Source organism: Pelodiscus sinensis, chromosome 29 (assembly GCF_049634645.1).
Source record: "Pelodiscus sinensis isolate JC-2024 chromosome 29, ASM4963464v1, whole genome shotgun sequence".
NCBI classification, from domain to species: Eukaryota; Metazoa; Chordata; order Testudines; family Trionychidae; genus Pelodiscus; species Pelodiscus sinensis.
The window spans coordinates 10,804,375-10,826,565 of NC_134739.1; the positions used below are offsets into that span (position 1 = coordinate 10,804,375).

The window sequence follows — 22,191 nt, forward strand, 5'->3', positions numbered from 1 at the left end:
CCTCACCCCCAGAGCTTCCTAAGAGCTCACAGTCCAGACCCAGGTGCAAGAGTTTGCAAGATCACAGCCATCACCCCCCTCTCCCCCAGCAGGGTTCCATCACTCCCACAGCTTGCAACACAACACAACCTAGCTCCAACCCGCACACTGATCAGCAAAGCTCACGCATCTTCCTCTCCTGTGTTTATCCTCGGCAGGTGGCACAGCAGGGCTGTAGGGCCCCACTGGACAGAAGGGAAACTGAGGCACAGAAGGTCAGCCCCAATCCTGGACTAGCAACTGAACGACATTCTGCCTCCCCACTACCTGGAGTCCCGGCATGTCAATCATGAATTAATGTGACACACACACAATTTGCATCTGTAGATACAGGGTCTAACTAGGCAGCAGCAGCAGAGGCCCCAGTGCAGGCTGGTCCCAGTTCAATGGTCCATGGACACGCCAAAGCTCAGCTATCCCGGCTGATTTGCATTAGGATAGCACCAAGCGCACACATGCACACCATGGTCCAGGCCCGGGGTTCCAGACTGAACAAACACCCCCAAACAAGTTCCTGCCTCCAGGAGCTTACAGGCAAGGGAACAGGCAGGGGACTTTGAGCACTTACTCTGGGTCCCATTCTAATGCGGCAGCAAAGGGGGCTAGTTCCCTAGGTGGACCGAAATCTATAGAAATACACAGGCCATCTATAGAAATACACAGATCCTGCCCCTACTTGATTCTGGCTGGCTAGCTCCCTGCTGCATACACACAGGGTGGAGCACACCCTGCAGAGCACCGCACTGGATTCCCCACCACCACCTATGGGAGGGGCAGTGACACCAGCCCCATCTTTGCCAAAGAGGAACCAGTGCCTACGTGGGTATCAGCGCCCGCTCCCTCTGGACACGTCCACGCCCAAGCGACGCCGTTACACCCACCTACCCTGCGGTGCTGCCGCCACCTCCCGGGGAGTGGGACCAACGGTTCGCCCCTCGGCACGGAGCGGCTGCATCAGGGCAGAGCGGCCCTAGAGCAGTGCGGGGAAGCGACAGGATCCCCACAGCCAGGCCAGAGAGGAGAACCCAGGAGTCCTGGCTCCCCCCCTTTCCCTCGTGCACCCAACCATCCTGGCCCCAGATTGAGTGAACAACAGAAATGCAAACGGCGAGGCCCTTTGCCAGCTACAACCTGCTCTGTCCCCTCTTCTCCATTTGCAGTGCACCCCTGGATCTTGCTCCCTTGCTGCAGAACGCAGCCAGCTGGCAGGGGCACTGCCGACGCGCCGTGGCACCAGGCACAAGGGACAGGGAAATGCTCACAGGCACTTCGGGACAGGTCCTTGCTCAGCCCCGGCTGAACCACTCCCCCAGGTTGGAGCAGGGGATGGAGAGTCCAGCATGTGGAGCCCCTCAGAGAGCCCCACCAGTGGGACAGACACAGCCCCTGCTTCCAGAGAGGCACCATCAAGAGACAAAGGGCAGTAGGGGAAACTGAGTCACAAAGAGGGGAAGAGACTTGACACAGTGCTCACCCCAGCTGCTTCTTCTCTCTGGACTTTGAGGCTTGGGAAAAGCGGGTCCCGGGAAAGGGACAGAGAGCTATGGGGGTGTGCAGAAGAGCCAGATTCTGCCTCTCCCCTCCCCTCCCCTCGCTGAATGTTTTTATATCTCTTGAGCACAACTGCTGGGCTGGATCAGCCCTCAGGTGCCTGAGGCGAGGCAGCCCAGCCACTTCCCCGCTCAGAAATCCCCCCCCCCATCTGGGGGAGGGGGTTGCTCCCAGGGGATCTGAGCGGAGCCAGCGTCTCGCACGTCTGTTCGGAGTCCCCCAGGCTTTGTCACGGTCTCGCTGGATGCGCGAGGTGCGTGAAAGCAGTTTTAGTTCCTCCCCCCAGCCCTAAAAGCTGCGATCCTGCTGCCATGGGGTGCAATAAACCCCACCCCCAATCTCCTTCCACGGAGCAGGGGGCCTGCGGAAATTCAGAGGAGAGATACAGCCTGACTGGGGGTTTTATTGTGGTTTGGGGCGGGGGGGGGGTAATGCCCTGTGCCTTTCCGCCCCACTCCCCGTAACAAACAATGCACCACCCCAGAAGCGATCCATGGGGGGTCCTAGAGGTCAGAGAGGCACAACCTGACTCAGTGCCAGCCCCCCCTCCCCCCAACCCTGCCTCCCTGCCAGACCTCCTGGTTCGTTTCCCCTCTCAGCGCAACCGGAGGAGCCCTGGGGTTTTTAACACCCGCGCCAAGGCCCACGGGTCTCCTGCAGGCTCCCACCAGCTGAGTGAAAGAAACCAGGTCCCCTTCCTCTGCGTTCCCTTCGGCTTATCGGCATGCGACAGGGCCGGGCCTCCCCTGCACCCCCCTTCCGCGGGCCTCCAAAGCGAACACTTGGGTTGAGCAGGCCTGCCTTGTGAAATCGGCCCCCGCCAAACCTGGAGGCCTGTGTATGCCTGGGAGAGGGAGGGAGGGAGCAGCGCCTGTTTAAATAATAATAGAAAGTCAAAGGCTTTGCTTAGCCAGCAGGTTTCTGAACAAAAGCCCAGCGCTCTTCCAACTTCCTGCAGCGAACATGACAAATGTCTGCTTGCGCTCATCTACGGGGGCTGGCAGCGTGCGGCTTCAGGCCCGCCGGGGCAGAGCCAAGGAGGCCGGCCTGTGGCAGGAAAGCTGTACCATGGGGAGGGGGGCGGGGAGACATGCACTGCCTTACACACACACAACCTCACCCCTCCTCACACATACATGCACCCAGTTATACACATATATACACACCCGCACACACCCCTCACAACCATACTTACACACACAAACACAACCCATGCAGACACACACAAGCATATACACACACACACACACACCATTACAGACATCTCCACATGCATATACAACCTCACCCCTCCTCAGTTACACACTCAGATATGCACCGTTACACACCTACATATACACCCTTGCAAACACTCATGCTTGCACACACACATGCATAGACACAAACACACTTACATGCTCACACACACCCCTCCCCTCCTCACAGGCACTCAGCCGCTGCTCTTTTCGGCCCCCGGGTTCTGGATTCCTTCCCTTATCCCCCCCCCCCCCCCCGCCCTCCCGCCAACAACAGGAAAAAAAAATTAAATCATGTTACAGATTTCATCACAAAAGCCAAACTGAATTGAGCAACTGGGAGTGACTGGCCAGCTCAACCCAGGGCCCAGCAAACCCCATGCCTTCCCCCGCCTCCACCCTGGGGGAGCCTAGGCCTGACCAGCCTGTAGGCTGCCTGAAGCAGAGAAAAACCCCCAGGTCTGGCCCCTCACACCCAGGGCTCAAGGCTCCCTCTTGCATCCATCCAGCTTTTTAACTTGCCTCCCTCAAGCCCCACAACACTGCAGGAGCAGCTCTCAAATACCCTGGTTGCAGGGCGGGGGAGGGGGGGGGGGGCTGTAGAAACTGATGATTTTTAGCAGCCCAACTGGAGGCAGCAGGAGCTGAGTTTTCACAGGGCAGGTGCTTGGCCCTGCGCCAGGCGCTGGAAACCCTGCAGCCGAGCTCCCATTCTGCCCCCCCCCCCCCCGCCAACCGCCCGGGAAAATCTTGGGCCCCTTGTTTATTCCGTCACCAATTTCCCCCTGGAGCGCGGGCAGCCTGCCAAGCAGGGTCAGACGAGGCCTCCCTCGTGGGCCCTGCCCCGCCGCTTGTGCCAACGCGCCAGGAACCGCAGCCAAGCCCACGCACGGACCACGGGGCTGGCTCAGCCTGAGCACGGGGCAGAATCCGGCGCCGAGGTTTCTGGCTGGGAGTAGAGCGTCAATTTGGGTTAGGCAGCCACCCTCTTCCCCCTCCCTGGCTGCTGCAGGAGCCCGGAGCCGGACCCGGAAGGGCCACTCCAGACCTGCCTTGTGGCGACAAATTGAGCAGTCACGGCTCAGAACGCAGCCCGCAGGTCCGCCCCCTCTCTCACCACAACCACACAGAGCCAGGCCGGCCGCAGGGCTGACTTCTTAATCACATTGCACAGCCAGGCCCTGGGCCGACAAAGGGCCCCAGGATTAGCTGGGCTTCCCCAGCCACCCGGCTGCAAACAAGGGAAACACAAGAACTGGGAATGAGGCAAACCCGCAGAGCCCAACCAGATCCACCCCAAACATGCAATTTGCTAATCACACACCAGCTCCGCGATGCAAAAACCTGCTCGCACGTGCCATGCAAACGCCTCTAAGCGCGGGGCGCCACGTCCCAGCTGCTCCCGGTGCTACCCTGCATCTGCCGGGAGCGCCGCCTGGCAGAGCCTGGAGTCCGCAGGAACTGGGCGCTTGCCATAATGCGCTTCACCTGGGAGCACTCCCCCAGCCGGCCGCGTGTGCACACCCGCACCCGTGCTCACGCCTCTTCCCAAAATAACACTGCCAGCAGCCTCCTGGATCCTGACCCTGGACGTGTGAAACATGGTGAGAAAACATTTCTCTGGTTCTCCCCAGACTGTTAGTCATGCAAAGGCCAGCTGAGCAGAAGGGGGTTGGGCTGGGGAAGGAGAGACAGGATAATGGAATAACCCGCCAGGCCCCCCTCTCCTGCTGCCTCTAAGGAAAAAACCTGCGCTCCTCTGAGGCCAGCTGGGCCTTGCGAACTGCCCCACGGCAGGAGCTGTTCCAGTGCAAACGGCCAGGGAGCCCCGGATCCTGCATGGGCCTGGAACGGCCACCTACACCCATAATCCGTTCAGTCCCCTCCTGGAACCCACAACCAACGGACCAAGGCCAACATCTCCAAAGAGCAGCTCCACCCATACTGGTACCCAGAGGTTCTGGGCATCTCCAGCCCTGGGGGCAGAGGGAAGAGCGGGGCAGAAACTTTCCTCCCCGCACAACACCCAGCCATCTCTTTCAAAAGTATTGCCATCTGTCTGGGCAGTCGACACAACACACGATTGGTGCCTAACGTCAGGTGGGGGTGTTTCCATTCCCTTATTGGATGGCAAAAGTGGGGGAAAATCAGCCTGATTTGCATCTGCCCCAGGTTGGCTTCGATGCCTTTCCAGTAGAAAATTCTCTGGGAAAAAGTTTTGAAATGTCTGAAGACAAAGTTCCCGCTGTGCTGCCTGAAACCGTCTTTCGGCTCAATCAATTAGCCAGTTACAGCAAAATCATTAACCCCAGGCCGGCTCATCACAGCCAACCACTGCTAGCCGCCCAAAGCACAGATTTGCTGCCGATTTTCAGTTCAAAACATTTCTGAGACTTCCTACGTTTGCCCTGATCTGGGACAGAAAAATCGTTCAGAAAATTGAGAGTTTTGGCCAGCTGGGAAAACTGTTCCCGTGTGACCTTCCTGGGGCTGGGCGCTTTCATGCTGCGTGGGCCCATTTCACTCTCTGGATCCCTTTTCTGCTGTTGTACCGGGTACCACAAGCAGGTGCTCTCCAGGAACAGCGTCTCCAAAGCACTGAGCCCTGAGGGATCACAGAGGGGCAGCCCCGAAGACATCAGCATCTGCAGGCCGAGGGCTTTGCAGAATCCAGCCACGCATGGAAGTACGGGAACAGGGACGGAGACTTGCCAGGAACCATGCTGGATTCAGAGTCCTGGATCCCTGGTTTCCAGTTGCCCCTTTCCAGTCCCACCACAGTGGTGGGAGCTGCCCAAGAAGCAATTCTTCCAATTTCAAGGGAGCGCCCAGCCCCTGGTGCCAGGTGGAGGCGAAAATCCGTCTCCGCGAAAACGAGCCGCGGAGAGCCACTCTGACATCCGCGCACGCGGCTATAAAGCAGACAGCTGCAGATCTGTGGGGCTCTAGCAGCCAGACGGACAGTTTCTCCCACAGGCTGGGCTACTGGCTGAGGTTCACACTGGCTTGCCGCTCAGCCAGTTCCTCAGCGCCCCCCTCCCCTTAGCTGTAACGAGCACAGGAGACAAGACCCCACCCCAGTAGCACCCACTGGGTCGAACATGCTCCTGCAGCCTTTGGAGAGATGGCTGCCGAGAGCGACCCCAGTTAATGGAGGTGGCCAAGCAAGGTTGGTGCTTGGTGCCTGCCCTGAGAGCCCAGGGGATGCCCCGGGAGAAGAGGGCACTGCCAGCAAATCCCAGGAAAGGCAGAGGGGTTTGGTGTGTAACCGCCCACCCCTCAATTCCCCAAGAGGCTGGCTTGGAAGCTATCGAACCCCAGGGGAATGCCCTGTCCCCTTCCCCTCATGGCCGGCAGGGCCTTTGTCCTGCGCTATTCACCTCCCTCCTTTCTCTGGCGCTGCGTTCGTTCCCCCTCCCCCCAAGGGGATCATTTATCCCGCTGGGCAGGCCTTTTCCAGAGGCACATTCCAGGCTCTCCCCAAACCCGCCCGTGACAGGATGATGGAGAAGCAGCCTCCTTAATGGGCTTTCCCATCCGCCGGCAGTGCAGCCGGGCGCTCGTTAATCTCCCTGCCCCCGCGAAGGGGGCACGCGGGGAGAAAGGAGAGCCAAAGGGAGTCCTGGCGGGCACAGCCTGGTTTCCCCCCCCCCCCGCCCCGAAATGATTAACAGCTGCCGGAGTTACAGTAGCACCAGCAGGGCCCTGAGCTCTGGCCCCGCTGTGCCAGGCGCTGCCCGTGCCAGGGAGACGCAGGTCCTGCTGCACGGCCGGGCCGGGCTCGGAGGGGAGCATCGCCCGCAGCGTCCACGCTAACGTGTGCAGAGGTGCTGACCTGCCAGGCCGGCACCTGGGCTGTTCCCATGGCGACACGGGCCTGAGAGGTTCCCTCAGGGAAGGGGACCCAATGGCTGTTGGGCTGGCCTGCCCGTGGGGGTCCCACTGCAGGCTCTGGTGTGCAGGGTCTCTCCCCCACTCAGGAGCGTCTCACTTGTGTGCAGCCCCCGACTGATATTTCTGTGGGTCAGTGGCCCCACCCCTGCGCTACACCAACACACGGGGCTCCCAACACCCCCCCCCCACAAACATGAGGGCCTAAGGTGACACCCCACCTGCCTCCTCCCAAAAATCACCACACTCAGTGGGGCATCTCTCATCACAGCCATGTACACGTGGGGAAGGGAAACTGAGGCACGGAGCAGGGACACAACTGGCCCAAGGTCACCCGACAGGTCAGTGACAGAGCCTGGAACAGAACCCAGGCTCCACACCTGCCCCCTAGGCCTGGCTGCCACGAGCACCAAGGCACAGCCTCCGAGTGCCATGGCAGCACCTCGGCCACCAGTCACAGCCGCACGCCTCAGTTTCCCCGTGGCGGGGCGCAGCTGCGCCAGCCCAGCCCCCATACGTGGTGCACAGCGGGAAGCTGGTGCTCCCTGGTACCGGCAAAGGAGGCAGCCACCCCCCAGGGAGCAGCAGGGGCCAAACAACTAGCACCTGCCCTTTAAACAGAGGGGATATGAAAAGTGACTCTGCTAAGAGCCACCTAATGGGGGGGGGAAAGGGGTATTTGGGGTGGACTACAGTTCCCAGAATGCAGCACTCCATAACCCTCCCCTCCCCTAGCATCCTGGCCCAGTGCATGCTGGGAGCTGTAGTCTTTGCAGCCAGCCCACCCAGGGCTTTGCCAGGAGCACTGGTGGTGGTAGAGCCATAAGGAGCAAACTATGGGGCAGCAGCGCTGGGCATGGAGCTCCACGGTGCCTGACACCACACCAGGGCATTGCTGGCATCCAGGGCGAGGGGAATGGAATGGTGCCCTGAAGCCGAAGAGGCAGGGAGTATCCACCCGGAGCCCTCTTAGTGGACATTTAACCCCCTCCAGCTGGCCCCACAGGGCCTGGCCAGCGGATCGCACCACAGCCGGGGCAGGGCCAAAACCAGCCACAACAGCCCCTCCAACTAGGGCCCAAGCGCCTCCCGAGGAAGCAGGCTGCCCCAGAGCCAGGGGTGGGAGCAGGGGCGGCCGCCCAGCAGATTAGCAGAATGCCCATAGCCAGCAGCATGTGTTTCGACTGGTGGTGCGCATCCGCACATGCCTCGATGGATATAAAATGTAATCCACACGCGGATGGAAACAATTAGAGGGATACATTGGGTGGGAGGGGAGTGCACAGCTGCTGCCCAGGGTGAAGATTTTGGCTCACACTGCTGAATGCAGTGGACACGTGCCAGGTCACTCGTGGGCATGGTGAGGACAACAGAGGCTGGTGTGGAGCCAGGGTGGGGGAGGAGGAATCAGAGTGTTAAAGGGAGAGGAGACAGGTGGGGCTGGCTGGGACCATCAAGCAGTGAAAGGTCTCCAGCTCCTGCCCAAGGCAAGAACGTGGGGGGCATCCAAGCCTCACCCCCACACACATACCACTAGCCCAAAGGTCAGGGAACATTTTCGTCTGGCTGTCAGCTCGCATTAGGAAAAAGAAATCCCCCAGCCCAGTATGGGGGGGGGGGGGCTGTGAGGGGCTAGCAGGGAAGGTTGTGCTCCAGCTCGGCCACCCTCCACAGTCTCAGATGCATCACCTCACTGCCCGGTACCTCAGTTTCCCTACCCTTGGCACGACCAGCTGCCCAGGGAGCTGCAAGTCTCCCATCTCTCTGCTGGCCAGGGCAAAGTGCTCACATCCCTCCCAGGGCATCCGCAGCAGAGCTCCACCCTCGCCAACAGCCCTGCCCAGCTGCCAGGAATGCACTGACCCCACCCCTTCCCCAGAAACCCTCAGCGCTGCAAGCTCTTGCAGCAATCGGGGGGGCGGGGGGGAGAGAAGGGCCCCCTCTTGGGTGGGTAGCAGAGCCCCAAGTCCAGCTCCTGGGAAAGGGAGCTCTCGGCTGGGCACCAGCAGGGCAGGGGCAGGGCCTAGCACTGTGCAAGGCAGGCGCGGTTCCCCTTTTCTGGGGGCCACTTACGAAATCCCAGAAACCACGTCACAGGAACCTGCCAACGCCCTGGCCTGGGAGCAGCCCGGGCAGGACTTTCCCAGAGCGGCAGGGCCTGGAGGAAGGGAGACTGGGCACCTCTGATGCTTTGCAGCCCCCCCCCAGTACCCCTCCTCCAGCATGGCACCCCCATGGTATGGCACCCTCTCCCCAATCCCCACCTGTGAGCCCTCGGCCCACCCTTGCAGCATGGCACCCCCTGGCCCGGCACCCCCTTCCCTGACCCCCTGCAGCATGGCACTTCCTTACTAAGCACTCTACAGCATGGCCTTCCCCTCCCCACTGTGCCCCCTGCCCCACTCACTGCAGCCCCCTGGATTTTCTTTATCCAGGCCCCTGCAGGGCGAGCAACATGATGGTCTCATGCTGGCCGAGGACTCAGCTCAAACTGCCCCATCTGCGTGTGGGGGGGGGCTGGGCCAGGCAGGCACAGGCCTACTGCCTCTCCTCCCACACTGCCAGAGTGGGGGCAGGGGCAGGACCCCCTGAGTTCTACTCCCGGCTCTGCCACCCCCTGCCCATGACCTTGGGCAAGTCTCTGCCCTGGTGTGTGCCGAATACCCCCAGGGGTCGAGGAGAGGCTGGGCGGGGGCTGGTAGCAAGCCCCCAGGGACAGACTGGGGGACTTCAGTACCTTTCCCACCCAGCCAGATGCAGGGGCCAGGCGGGACCCCCGGGGGGGGGCCCACGGAGGGGTTACAAACCACTGCTTGTAGCCTCCCCTCCCCTGGGCCAGGCCGGCAAGCAGCCACTCCCCACCCCCTCCCGCCTGGGGCGCTGGCGGGAAGCGATACGGCCAGAATCCGATTTCCTGCCCCGTCACTCAGCTGGGGGACAAAGGCCCTGCGACCCCCCAGGCCGGATCCGATGCCAGCAGCTCCCCCCGACGCAGAAAGGTTCAGAGACACCATCCCACGGATATCGATACCCCAGCGGCCTGAGCCGGGCCGGGAGACCGTGTCTGCGCAGCGTCTGGCCCCGTGGGGCCACCGCTGCACAAGGGCCCCGGCTCGGCTCGGGGGCTCTGCCCCCTGAGGTGCCCAGTCCAGCGGGGGCCAGGCTCCCAGGCAGGAGGGACTCGGGGGTCCCAGCTCAGGGAAGCTACAGAATGAGGGTGGGGGTGGGGCAGCTGTCACCAGCCCAAGGACAGAACAAACCCGGCCGCTGCCAAGTCAGCAGCAGCTGCAGCACATCTGGCGCAGTGAGCTTTGGAGCAAGGGGCGGGGGTCAGAAAGGGAGGGCTGCTTAAATCCCCCCCATCGCCCTGCCCCGGCCCCCAGCTCAGGGGAAGACAGCAGTGGCTGGGCCCTAGGAAGCTGGCGTGATGCCCCAGATCTGGCGGGGGGGGGGGCGGGGTCCCGGCCCAGGAAGGGAAGACAGGACTCCTGGGTTCCCACCCGGGTGCCACACATGGGCATGCGCTGGGCAGTGTACGCGCTGCCCACCAAGCAGCGTAGGTCCTACCTAAACAGGGATCCTCCCTCCCCACCACGCTTCCTCACAAGCGTTTCCTCCCCCAGGTGTGTGGTGCTGGGTGCCGCCCATAGCCAGCCCGGAGCTGGACCCCCGGGGCACTGCCCAGACACTGAGTGCCTCCCGACCGCAAGCACTCTCAGTCCATTGGAGGGAAACTGAGGCACAGAGCTTGGAAGGGACTTGGCCCGGGTCACAGGGTCCCATCTCCCAGCCTCTACAAAACCACAAGAGCCCACCGTGTCCAGCCTGCCTCACAGACGGTCCTGCCCGTCCCAGGAGCCTGCCCCAGATGCTAAAGACCCAGGACCTGGCAAAGTCTCAGGGAAAGCCCAAAGCCCCAGGGAGCAAACGTTTGGGCTTTTCCAACAGGGCAACCCCCATGAGCCCACTTGGGGCACACGGACACGTCCCGCTTGGCTGAGCCGGGGAGAGGCAGTCGCCCCGAGATCCCCCACAGGAATGGGGTGCCACCGAGGCAGCCGCATTCCCTGGTGCCCTAGAGCCAGCCGGTGCCAGGCCTGCATGGGGCACACACCGCAGCCCCAGGGGGCCCGTTTAAAGCGACCGCATTAAATATTCAGGCATCCCTTTCAGCGGCACATTAATAGTGCAGGGCCCACGGGGGGAGCGAGACAGGGCTGAGGGTGATACACTGAGAGCCACTCACCTGCCCTACAGGCCCCCACGCTGCCAGCCGGGCCTGCCAGGCAAGCCCCCGGAGTCCCCTTTGCACCTTCCAACAGCCTCTCCGTCCCCAGGCTTCGGGGGTAGCCCCAGCCCCCATGGCCGGGGTGTCCAGGTGCAAGCCCCATGGGAGCCCCCCTCAGCCCTGGCCTGCCCGGCAAGGTTCTGCATTCATAGCCACAAAGCGCCTGCCAAACACGTGGCTAGGAGGGGGTGGGTCACCACCTGCCTGTACATGTGCCCACTACCCCCCCCCCCCCCCGGATGCTGCCCTGCACAAAGCACAATAGGACGCAGGGGCCCCAGCACAACTCCTGCTTCACGGGGGGAAACTGAGGCACAGAGCAGGGCCGCGGAACTTCACAAGGAAACAGGATCCAGGAGTTCTGCCTCCCAATCCTCTCCCCTTCCCCCCCCACCCCCCACGGCCCAGATGCCAGCCGCTCTCCCATTGGGGCGCAGGCCCCTGCAGTTGGTGGGGAAGGCCCCACGCCGATCCCAGCCGGCCCCGCGGCGGGTGTTTGTGATTCTCCGGGGCCGGGTGATGAACGAGGCTGTCAGGAGTAAATCTCAGTCGCAGCTGAGGGGCCGACACGATTTGTCACTTTCCCTGATCTGTGGCTGGGGCCGGGAGCCGCCGCAAGGGGCGAGGGCAGAACAAAGGCCCATTAATAACCCGGCCAGGCCAGGGGCGCCGCAATTTTGCCTCCTTTCCCCGACCCACCAAGCCACTCGGACGGGGACACACACACACACCCACCCACCCACCCACCCCGGTAAGTTGCAGGGTCCCCGGCCCGCCCGAGCCTCATAAAGGGGGGGGGCAGTTTTAGTTTTGTTTTTAAAACACAATCAACTGGGCTGGGGGTCGAGAGGGAGGGGTATTGACAGAGCTAGGGGGTGCCCAGGGCTGGGCTGGCAGGGGCTGTGGGTCGGGAGTGAGGGGTGGCACAGCTGGTGGGGTGCCCGGGGCTGTAGCTCTTGGCCCCAGCAAGCCTCCTGGTATCCCCTCCCCCCAGGCTCCCCTGGGGGCTCTGCAGTGATCCCCAGGATCTGCCCCCCCCCCCAAAGAAGCAGGGCCCGGGGGGTCAGAGATGAGCAGGCCTCCTTTGCAGCTGCTCACACGCTGGATTCGGAAACCGAGGCAGGGCTGAGTGGGGAACAGGCCCCAAGAAGAGGGAGATGGCGGGGGGAGGGGGAGATCTGTCAGACACCTGCCCCCCCAACACCAGCACCCACCTCCAACGTGCCAGCTGGGCTGACGGCCCGGCCGGCGCTAATTCAAGCAAGATTCCCTCTAACCAGAGCCAGCTGGGCGGCTGACGGGCGCAGAGGCATAAACACGGCAATTATCGACTCGCAGCAAGCGGCTCCAATTAACACCCCGTTCCCTGCCACCACTGCCCACAAGCAGAGAGCACCCACAAGGCCCGGCTAGAGCCTGGCACAGTGCTCCTCCCCCCAGGGTCCCCAGCCATGCTGCACCCACCCCGGGCTGGACCCAGGATCCAGCCAGATTCCAGCCATCCAGGGCTTCGTTCCACCACAGCCCCGCCGGGTAAGACAGCTGGGCCTCAGTTTCCCCTTCCAGCTGGTGTCCGCTCAGGCCAGGAATATTCCAGGGTAGGGCCCAGCTCTCACGTGGGGTCCCAGCCCCGCTCCTTCTGGGGGTGGGCATGAATGCGAATGACCAAAGCAGTGCCCACGCCAGGCACATGCCAAACCCACAAGCAGCCTGCGCACAGACCAGCAGCTCCTTGGCCCAGCCTCCTGCAGGAGCAAGTCATGGAAGGTGCACACCGGCCATGGGGCACCGGGATGCCTGCAGAGATCCTGTGCGAGTCCTTTCCTACTTCCCGTGCCTCGGTTTCCCCACCTTGCAAGCCACAGCCAGCCAGGGCGAGGACTCCCACGGGACCTGCCAGTCCCTCGTCTGGGCCTAGACTGGGAGCCAGCCCCCGGGCAGCATGCGCAGGAAGAGGAGACGTTTGTTGGTCCTTTGGTTCCTGCCGCCCAGGCTGTTTATAAACCCTCCCCAGGCAGGCCCAGTCCTGGGCTGCTGAGTCACGTGGTCCTGGCCCCCCGCCCCAGCCCTTGCCGTGACTCGCCAGGCCGGGCACAGCAGAGACCAAACCAAGCGCCCCAGCCCCACGGAGCCGACCCAGGGCCACCCCTGACCCCCTCCTGTGCCCTGGTTCCATGAAGCCAACCCAGGCCCTCCCCCACCCCAGAGATCTAGACTCCCCCTCCCCAGGCCCTGTCTGTAACCGTGGCCAGTACCAACTGCTCCAAAGGGAGGTGCATGAAATGCCGCAAGAGCAGGTGGGGGTAACCGGCTCCCCCCCCACCGCTGGTATCACCCCACTTCTCAGCAGGCTCTGGGCCGTGCCCCCCGCTCAGGTGTCCTGCTGCTCAGGAAGGGGGTGGGGGGCAGACTGGAGCTGGGCTTGGATTCAGGGCCCATAGGGGACAGGAGGGAATAATGGGGGCAGGGTTTGGGCAGCAATGGACCATGAGGAGCCAGATACTCCCCCACCTCCCCAAAGGTCCCCCTCCCCCCCACCAGCACCCACAGCCCTGGAGTGGCTGGGGCAGGTAGCTGGCCCCCAGCTCCTCCCCAGATGGGGGGAGGGGGCAGCACCACCCAGCCAATCACCAGCCATGGGGCACCAGGATGCCTGCAGAGATCCTGTGCGCGTCCTTTCCTACTACACTGCTCTGAGCCCCGATTGGCTGGCAGGGACCTGACATCACAGCTGGGGGTAACCCCACTGTCCCCTTTAACCCTTCAAGGGCTGGAAGGGGGGGGAGGGACGGCGGGGGAAGGGGAGGAGCCTGGGGTATAAACAAGCTGGTCCCCAGCTCCTGCTGGAGCCAGGCCAAGCAGCACTTCCTGGTGCTGAAGGCAGCAATTTCCCCTCCCCCAAAGGGGCCAGAACAAGGGGACAGCAAGTCCCACAGCCCCTCCTCCCGGCAGCTCCCAAGCCAGCTCCACACCCATCGGCAAATGGGGAAACTGAGGCACGGGGGGGGGGGCAGGAACGTGCCCTCGACACATGGCATGTGGCCAGCAGAGCCCACCACTCCTGCTCTAACCACTCAACTCCAGTCCCCTCCCAGAGCTGGGAACAGAACCCAGGAGTCCTGGCTCCCAAGCATCCGACCTCCCTCCAGCCGGTGCCCCACAGCACTGCCCTCTGCAGCCCCAAGGTCCCATGGGGTTATGCAGGGCTGGCCGACCTCCCTCCAGCCGGTGCCCCACAGCACTGCCCTCTGCAGCCCCAAGGTCCCATGGGGTTATGCAGGGCTGGCCGACCTCCCTCCAGCCGGTGCCCCACAGCACTGCCCTCTGCAGCCCCAAGGTCCCATGGGGTTATGCAGGGCTGGCTTTTGCAAACGAGCATCGACACGCTGGCAGCTGACAGCGCCCCAGGGCAGCTGCGCCCGGCGTTGACCCACCCGGGCTGCTCACTACAGGGTCCTAGACAGGGTGGAAGGACAGGGCATACCGCGGGCATGGTACTCACTGGCTGGCGAGGGGGTGCTGTATCCACTCACAGGCAGCTGGTGCTGCATGCCCCCCAGCGCGCCCGGTGGCGAGAGGCCCCCAATCATGTGCGGGAAGAAGAAGGCGTAGTGGGGCACCGGGTACCCGTTGAGGTGCCCGCCCCCTGGCGTGGGGCAGGAGCTACTGTTGCTGGCCATGGCGCGGGGTCCCTCCGACGCTGCGGGTGCACAGTCCTGGGGGGAGTCACATGTGGGCCCCTGCGGTGGCTCACAGCACGAGCAGCCGCGCCATGGGGCCAGCCCGGGGACAGGGCCTTGCTGCCTCCCGGGGCTAGATCAGTGCCCACCGGGGCCCAGGAACCAGGGCAGACCTCCGCACCCCTTCCACGGGGGCTCCGCGGCTGCTGGCGCCGGCAGACAGGGTCCACTGCAGGCGTGTGGCGTCCTCTCAGCGGCTCCTCGCTCGCCTCGGTGCTGCAGCTGCAAGGGAAGCCGGGACAAAAGGGGGCTGGTTAGCAACGGGGTACCAGACACCCCGGGCAAGGGCTCAGGAGCTGCAGGACCCCAGCCGGACGCAGTGCCCAGGGGCAGCCACAGGACACCTAGCTTCCAGCCCTGGCTCCCAGGGCCAGTCCATCCCGTCCCCGTGCCTCAGTTTCCCTGTGGCAAAGCACCAGGTGAACAAGAACTATCCGTATCTCCAGATGGGAACACGGGTACCCCAGGACTGGCCTGGCCCAGGAGCTGGAACTGGGGTGCCAGGAGGATTGGGGGGGATCCCTGGTGGCAGAATGTGGGCACAAGGAGGTAGGGAAGAGATAGGTCCCCCCCCCCCCCCCCCAAGGCTGTTCAGTGCCCACAGGCCAGGCTGCCCCAGCCAGTGCTGAACAGAGGCACGGAGGGAGGGGTGGAACCAAAACACCTGGGTCTGCTGCTGGCTGCCAGCCTGCCCCATCTCCAGTCCCCGGAGCCCTTTGGTCCCGGTGCCAAGGGACAAACGCCCAGCGCTGCCAGCCTGATTGAGCAGGGAGGGGCCCCACGCACAGACCTGCGGCCCAGCCCCAGCCTCGGGCTGGCTGGCACCAGCTGCCCCATCTCAGCGCCAACCTCACGCCTGCGCCCATGGGGAGGGTGCAGGCAGCAGGGCACAGGCCCTTCTTGTGGGCACCCCCAGCCCTGAGCCCTCCTCGTCGCTTCCCTCCACGTGCACAACACACTTGTCTGTGTGCACCCAGGGGACGCGCACCCGGCAGGAACAGACCCCTGCTAACTCTCCTGGGCGGCTGCACGAGCCCCCGGCTGACAGGGAATTCTGCCCCCGAGTCCCCCAGCTGTGACCCGCTGCCCCACGGTGGGCACAGAGTTCCGCGGGGCAGGCCTGGCAGCTCATGCATCTCTTTGCCCAGGTCCTGGGCACTCGGCTGCTGGCATTTCCGAGGCCCCCCGGCGCACAGGGCTGGGCAGGGGTGGGGCTGTTTATATTTTCTGGTGCCAAGTACTGCTGGGCACCGTGCCAGGCTCAGCCACAGCCCGGCCCCTCCACGCGGCTCACGCCCTCTGCACAGGGCCTGCCAAGGCCCCCCCCAGGCTCCAGCCAGCCAGTTGCCCAGCATGTCAGTGACAGACCCCAGGAGTCCTGGCTCCCTACAACCAATGCCTGGGCCAGCTCCCTGCTGCGACCACTGGACCATGCTCCCTGAGAGCCATGGGCTGGGGGCGGGGAGCTTGCAGCTGTTCTGGGCTGGGGTGGGGGGGCTAGTCTGTCCCCCGCTGGAGCGGGCCGGAGACTTTTGCTCCAGTCCCACAGCAGGGCCTGGCTGGAACCAACTGCTTCCTGGAATCCAGAGCCGGGTGCCAGGAGCTGCAGCCAAGTCCCAGGCCTGAGAAACCCCCCAGCCCAGGCCCCTCGGTCTCTGCTCCCGAGGTGCTGCAGAGGCAGGCTCGGGGCGTGGCAGGAGGGCACCCCCGCACCAAGGGGCATGCATACACGCACGCCCCACCCCCGCAGCGGCCTGGCCCCAGCTTCCTGCCTCTGGTCCTGGCAGGACAGACGGGGGCAGCCAGGGAGAGATCTGTGCCCACAGGAACGGAGAGACCCTGGCGCCCGAGCCAGGCTGCTGCAGCAGAGGGCTGTGGGGAGGGGCATCTGCCAGGCTGGGAGCCAGGGGGACACCCCGGGGCAGGGAGGGGGGAGAGGAGGGCGGCTTTCAGACAGGACAAGCCAGTGGCTCCTCTGGCCCCCAATGGTGAGCAGATGCTGGAGGGGAGAGGGGCAGTCGGGTCCAGGCCAAGGGGGGATTCTGTTTCTAGAGGAGTTTGTAACAACCCCCTCCCCCTCCCACCCACGTGCTGCTCGGCGCCAACTGGGGAAGAGGTTCCGTTTGCACAGTGCAGAAGGCACTGGGATCATGTACCCATGTCTCCAGCTGCCCCTAGCTCCCCCCCAGACTCCCCACTGGGGCGGGGCAGGGCCAGGCAGGACTGTGGCATCACTGCATGAGCAGGAAGGTAGAGCCAGATTTGCAGGTGGGACCCCCCCACACACACACCTCACCCACTCCCCAAGGAGGGAAGTCCCCGCACCTGGCACCTGCACACAGAGGGACACGGATTCCCGGAACTCCCTGCCACAGGAAGCGGAGGCCAAAAACTGAGCAAGAGCAAAGAGGGAGGGCCACAGATCTCCTGGCAGGGACGTTAACCCTTCGCTGCAGGCTGCCCAGGGCCGATCAACTCAGCTCGACTCCACCCAGCTGGCACGGCTTAAGGGAGTTTTATGGCCCCAGGAGGGTGCAGAACCCAGATACCCCAGAGCAACCCCCCAGTGCCCGCACCGCCCATCCCAACAACATCCCCGCAGCCTGGATGGGCACAGCAAGTGCCCGACACCCCCTCGTCGCTCTTGAGATCTGGGGTCAGAAATACCCCAAGCCTGACCACTGCAGCCCCGCCCTCTGCCCCATGGAGAGGCACAGAACATGCCAACCCTGCACACCACTGGCCCAGATGTTCAGGGGCGGGGCAGGACCCTGCAGGGACGTCGACCTGCCTGGCACTGGAGTCACTGAGGGGGGACCCCAGGTCACAGCCCTGAATGCGAGACGGGAAGAAAGCCAGAGTCCTGGCTTGCAGCCTGGTGTCCTACCCCCAGGCCAAGTCTCAGATCTGAGACCCCCTCGCGGGCACCCACGCAACCGCCCCGGGATGGAGACCACAGTCTGCCTGTCACTGCTGCACCCGCACCCTGCCCGGGCACGGATGGTGCGTGCTCCACGCTGGCAGAAGGGACCGTCAGCCGGATGCGAGACACGCCCGGCGGGCACCCGCCGCCCAGCAGGAAGGCAGCCCCATGTGACGGGAAGCCATACCCCCCGCCCCGCGGGCCTAACCTGGAGCCAGGGTGGGGTGCGTTCATGCACCGGGCCAGGCCCGCGCTCGGCGACCGGGGCGGCAGCTGCGAATCCTGGAGGCTCTGGGGCCACGGGCGAAGCCCTGACCATGCACTTCCCGTCACGCCTGCGACCGCAGCTTCCCCTTTGCTGCTCTCGGCTCGGCCCCCGCGGCAGAGGCAGAGCAACGAAAGCAGCCGCTGGGCACCGGGGCTGGGCACCTCAGGGCATGGGGCCAAGGAAGCGCTTGGGCCCCCCCCCCCCGGCCCAGCTGTTCACCGCTCTGTTGCCATGCGACCCCCCCCAGCACAGGAAGCACCCCGCGAATCTGAGGTGCGGTCGTTGCCTGCGGCTTCCTCCTGCTGGTGGCAAGGCGGCTGTGCCAGCCTCTCACGCACGGGGAGGGGCCGCCAGCCAGGGCCGGCCGAGCACGGGCACCCGCCGACCTGGGCTCACAGCAGCAGCTGGGAGCCATCTAGTCCTGGGGGCCGTCGCACCCGGAGCCGCGCGCCAGGCTGGAGGGTGCCAGGGGGCACATCCTGCCTTGGGGGGGGGGCCAGTACCCGGAGCAGCCTCCAGGCTCTGAGTCACCCACACATCTCTGACGTCCGACGGGATGAATCACGCTGGCGGCCCGGCCCCTAGTACCCAGTGGGGGAGGGCGGGCGGGATGGGCCCCAGAAAGTACCCGGCGCTAGACGCCGCAGCGCAGCTCCCGGGCGCCCCGCCCCCACGGCGCTGCCAGGACCGGAATCCGGCCGCCTGCCCCCAACGCCAGCAGACGCTGATCCCCCGGCAGCTGCCGGCAGGGCGGGGCATCGCCCGCTGGAGGAGTGCGGGGTCCGGCGGGCCGGCAGCGACTGGGCTGCGGGGGGCTGCTCCCTTCCCCCACGGGCTCCCGCAGGCCGGAGCTGCCGGGCGTGGACCCAGGGCTCCCCCCCCCCCCCCCCCGCCGGCTGGGGTAGAAACTGCAAAATGAAATTCCACCTGTCCCCAGCTCCGGTTACCGCCAGGAACGCGCCTCTCCCTCCCCCCACCCCCGCCCTGCGCCCCATTCTTCTCCAGCAACAGGTGCTGCCCCCACCCCCCGCTACAGCCGCTGGTAGGGATTAAACGCGCTCAGCGGTGCGGGGGCCCAGCCGGAGCTAGCCAGGCTGCAAACAGCGGAGCTCCGGCCTTGGCTGCAGGCCCTGGGGAGAGCAGGGGGCTGTGGGTCGGGAGCGAGGGGCACCAGAGAGCTGGGGGGGGGGGCGAGACCAGCCCTCACCCAGCCTTTGGTATCACCAGCCCAGACTCCCGAGGTGCCATTTTAACTTGGAAACGGCCCCTCCCCTAAAAACCCGGCCAGGGCCCCTTCCCGGGGCATGGTGCCTGGAGGCCGGGCCACCCAGGGTGGGTTTGGCCCATGTGCCCACCCTCTGCCTCTCGGCCTGCACCACCCTCCCCCTCCCCCAGCAAGCGCCCCCGCAGGCCTGGTTCCGCCTTGATGACCGTGTCAGAGACCCGTAGCCCGCGGGGGGCAGGAGTCGTGAGTTCCCCCTCCGCCCGACCACGCCCCTCACGCACCCACGTGGCCATAGACACTTGGGGGCAGCCGCTGGTCCCAAGGGGAGGGCGAGGCAGAGCTGGGAACAGACCCCCCCCAGCACCCACCCAAGTTTCCCCACATTGTGCCCTCATCTCCCCACCAACAGCCGGCCCAGGCTCCGTCTCTCAAATGCCTCCCTCCCCCAGCACCCACATGAGGGCACCCACACCAGGCTGGCTGGCAGATGGCAAAAGCACAGCCCTGAAAGCTACTGTCCCGCCAAGACACTGGACACACAGCCCCCTCCCCATTCAGCCAGCCGGGCAGCGCCCGTCCCAGCCCTGTGGCACTGGGGGCCAAGGCACGGTGAGTGGGGGGTCGGGATTCTCGGATGCGGACGCAGCCCCGGCCTCGCCTGCCCAGCCCTAACAGGAGCCAGCTGTCCGGGAGGGACAGGGCAGGGGCCACAGCTGAGCATCAACAGAGCAAACCAATCCAGCCACAGCCACCTATCGGCTCCGGGGGCTACCAGGCCTGCCTGGGTCTGCTAACCCAGCACCCGTCACGCCAGCCCCTGCAAGAGCCTCGAGCCAGAGAGCTCCCCAGCCAGGCGGGGCCAGGAGCCCATTGCAAACGGGAGGGGGGGGGAACTGAGGCACGGAACAAGTCAGTGACTTGCCCCGAGTGACCCAGCCCGCCTGCGGCCAAGCCTGGTGCTCCCCTGTCCCAGCCCAGCTCCACGCAAGGGGTTAAACCATGTTTATTTATTCCCCCACCCCCGCACTAAGTACCTCCTGCCGCGGGAGAGATTAACCCATTTTCTTTAATCAGCACATTTGTCATCATCAGCGGGCTCCCACCCGGGGGCAGGCGCAGCGGCTGGGCAGCGTCAGGACTTCAGCCCTCTCCTGGGGCAGCCACACCTCCTCCCAGGGCAACGCCAGTCGGCTGGGCAGAGGCGGGGCACCGTGCCCGCTGCTAGCCAGTCCACACAGGCGGACAGGTCTGGGCAGAGCATCTTGGCCAACCCAAGGGGGTGTAGCCACCCCTGCTCTGCATGGGCAGAGAGTTACGGGAGGAGACGCCCAGCTCAGGGTCAGCAGCAAGCATCTCAGGCACGGCCTGGCACCAAAATGCCCCGCACCTCCACTCAAAGCCTTCGGCAAACCCCACAACACGTGAGCATGGAAAGGGACTTGGCAATGCTCTGTGCTCTACCCACTAGACCCCATTCCCCCAGCCCCAGAGCCAGGAGAGGACCCCAGAGGCCTCCGCTCTACCCACTAGTCCCCACTTCCCCAGAGCCAGGAGGGAACCCTGGGAGTCCTAGCTGCCCACCTGCCCTTGCCCAGGGATGGCAGTCAGGCCGGAAAGGGAGCGGGGAGAATGCGGCAGGGCCCCTGACCTGTTGGCTGAGAGGGCGGCGGCAGGGGGGGCAGATGGGAAGAGAACAGCAACATAGCAACTGAGCCGCCTCCTGGTTATAAATAGCGTGGAACCGAGCCAGCCGGGGTCTGGAGACGCCAGCATTGCAGCCCAGGGGAAGGCAGCGCCACACGGCTCCAGCCGGGCCCCGTCCAGGGCTGGGGACCCCGGCCAGTCCTGACCTGGGCATCGGCTCGCCAGCCCGGCGCCGGCGCCAAACAGAGCCCCAGGGCCGAGGGGAGAACATGGAGGAGCAGGCGGAGCCCCCAGACGGTCGGGGGACGCACGGGGACCACTGCTCCGGGGAACGGGACACTCATGAAACCGACAGGCTACCAGGTTATCCCGTGGAACTCCCCGGTACTAGAGCTCGGTGGGACTGGAGAGGCCTGGCCCCGCTGAGGAAGAAGGCAGATTCCAGGAACCAACAGCTGTGGCCAGCCCTAGGCCTGCCAGGTGTGGGGCAGAGCCCGCCATGGGCAGGGCACACCAGCCCCGCAAAGCCAGCTGCTGCCGCAGACAGGACAGCGCACGCCAGGCAAGAGGGACCCCTGGTGACGACGCCCATTCTCACCTCTGCCACTGAGGGCTGGTTCCCTCTAACATTTCCCATCCAGGTGCAGAATAAGTTTTGTTATGTGCACGGAGGCATGCGCACCACCAACAGACACACAGGCTGCGGCTGTGGGCACGGTGCTAATCAGCTGGGTGGCACTGGAATCTTTCCCAAGTGGCCACCTAATGGCTCTCCGCTGCCCCACTCACCCCTCTGTAGAGTGGGGAGGAGCCGCTCCTATGAGAGAGGGCAGGGTGCTCACCCCAAAGGTTTGGGCACATGGTGGAGGGGCAGGAGCCCCAGCTCTGAGGGGGCTTAACGGCCTTATCTCTGAAATCCTCTCCAAGCGAGGGATTAACGGCGCGAGTTTGAACCAAGCCCCGGTCACTGCCCGTGCACAGCACAGGGGGCCAGCACCCCCAAAGACAGCAGTCCTCTCGCCCCCATCCCAGCGCCCACCCACCCCCGATGCCACCCGGTCCCAGGGCAGCAGGGTCCCGACCCTGCGACATGGGGGAGCGGGCTTACAGGCTGGTTCATCAAGGCACGCAGCCAGAGCCTGTGGAACCTGCACAGATGGACGCCGCCGGATGGCCCCTCGCAGACAGACACACACCTAGAGCTGCCCACGCCGCCGCGCGAGCCGGGTGCCAGGCAGGGGTGGCGTCGCCCACAGGGCGCTGGCTGAGGCTCCCCGTCCGACTCACACACAGGGGGTGTTTTGCCAAGACAACCCTTCTCCCCAGCATGCCACCACCCCCAGCTCCCTGAGCCGCGAGGAGCCAGCTCCGGTGCGGAGGGAAACCG

General features: G+C 64.6%; 1 protein-coding gene across 3 annotated transcripts in view; it reads right to left on the reverse strand.

Annotated features, from left to right (window-relative positions):
- Nucleotides 1-22,191, reverse strand: part of RARA (retinoic acid receptor alpha) — a 66,401-nt gene that overhangs the window by 23,882 nt on the left and 20,328 nt on the right. For 2 of the 3 annotated variants that reach the window (XM_075911574.1, XM_075911573.1), the window contains exon 2: nucleotides 14,507-14,966. In XM_075911574.1, coding sequence (XP_075767689.1) covers nucleotides 14,507-14,684 — 178 coding nt within the window. In that variant the 5' untranslated portion in view covers nucleotides 14,685-14,966. Of the gene's footprint in view, nucleotides 1-14,506; nucleotides 14,967-17,875; nucleotides 18,000-22,191 lie in introns of those variants that run through there. The other variant, XM_075911575.1, reaches the window with a different exon arrangement.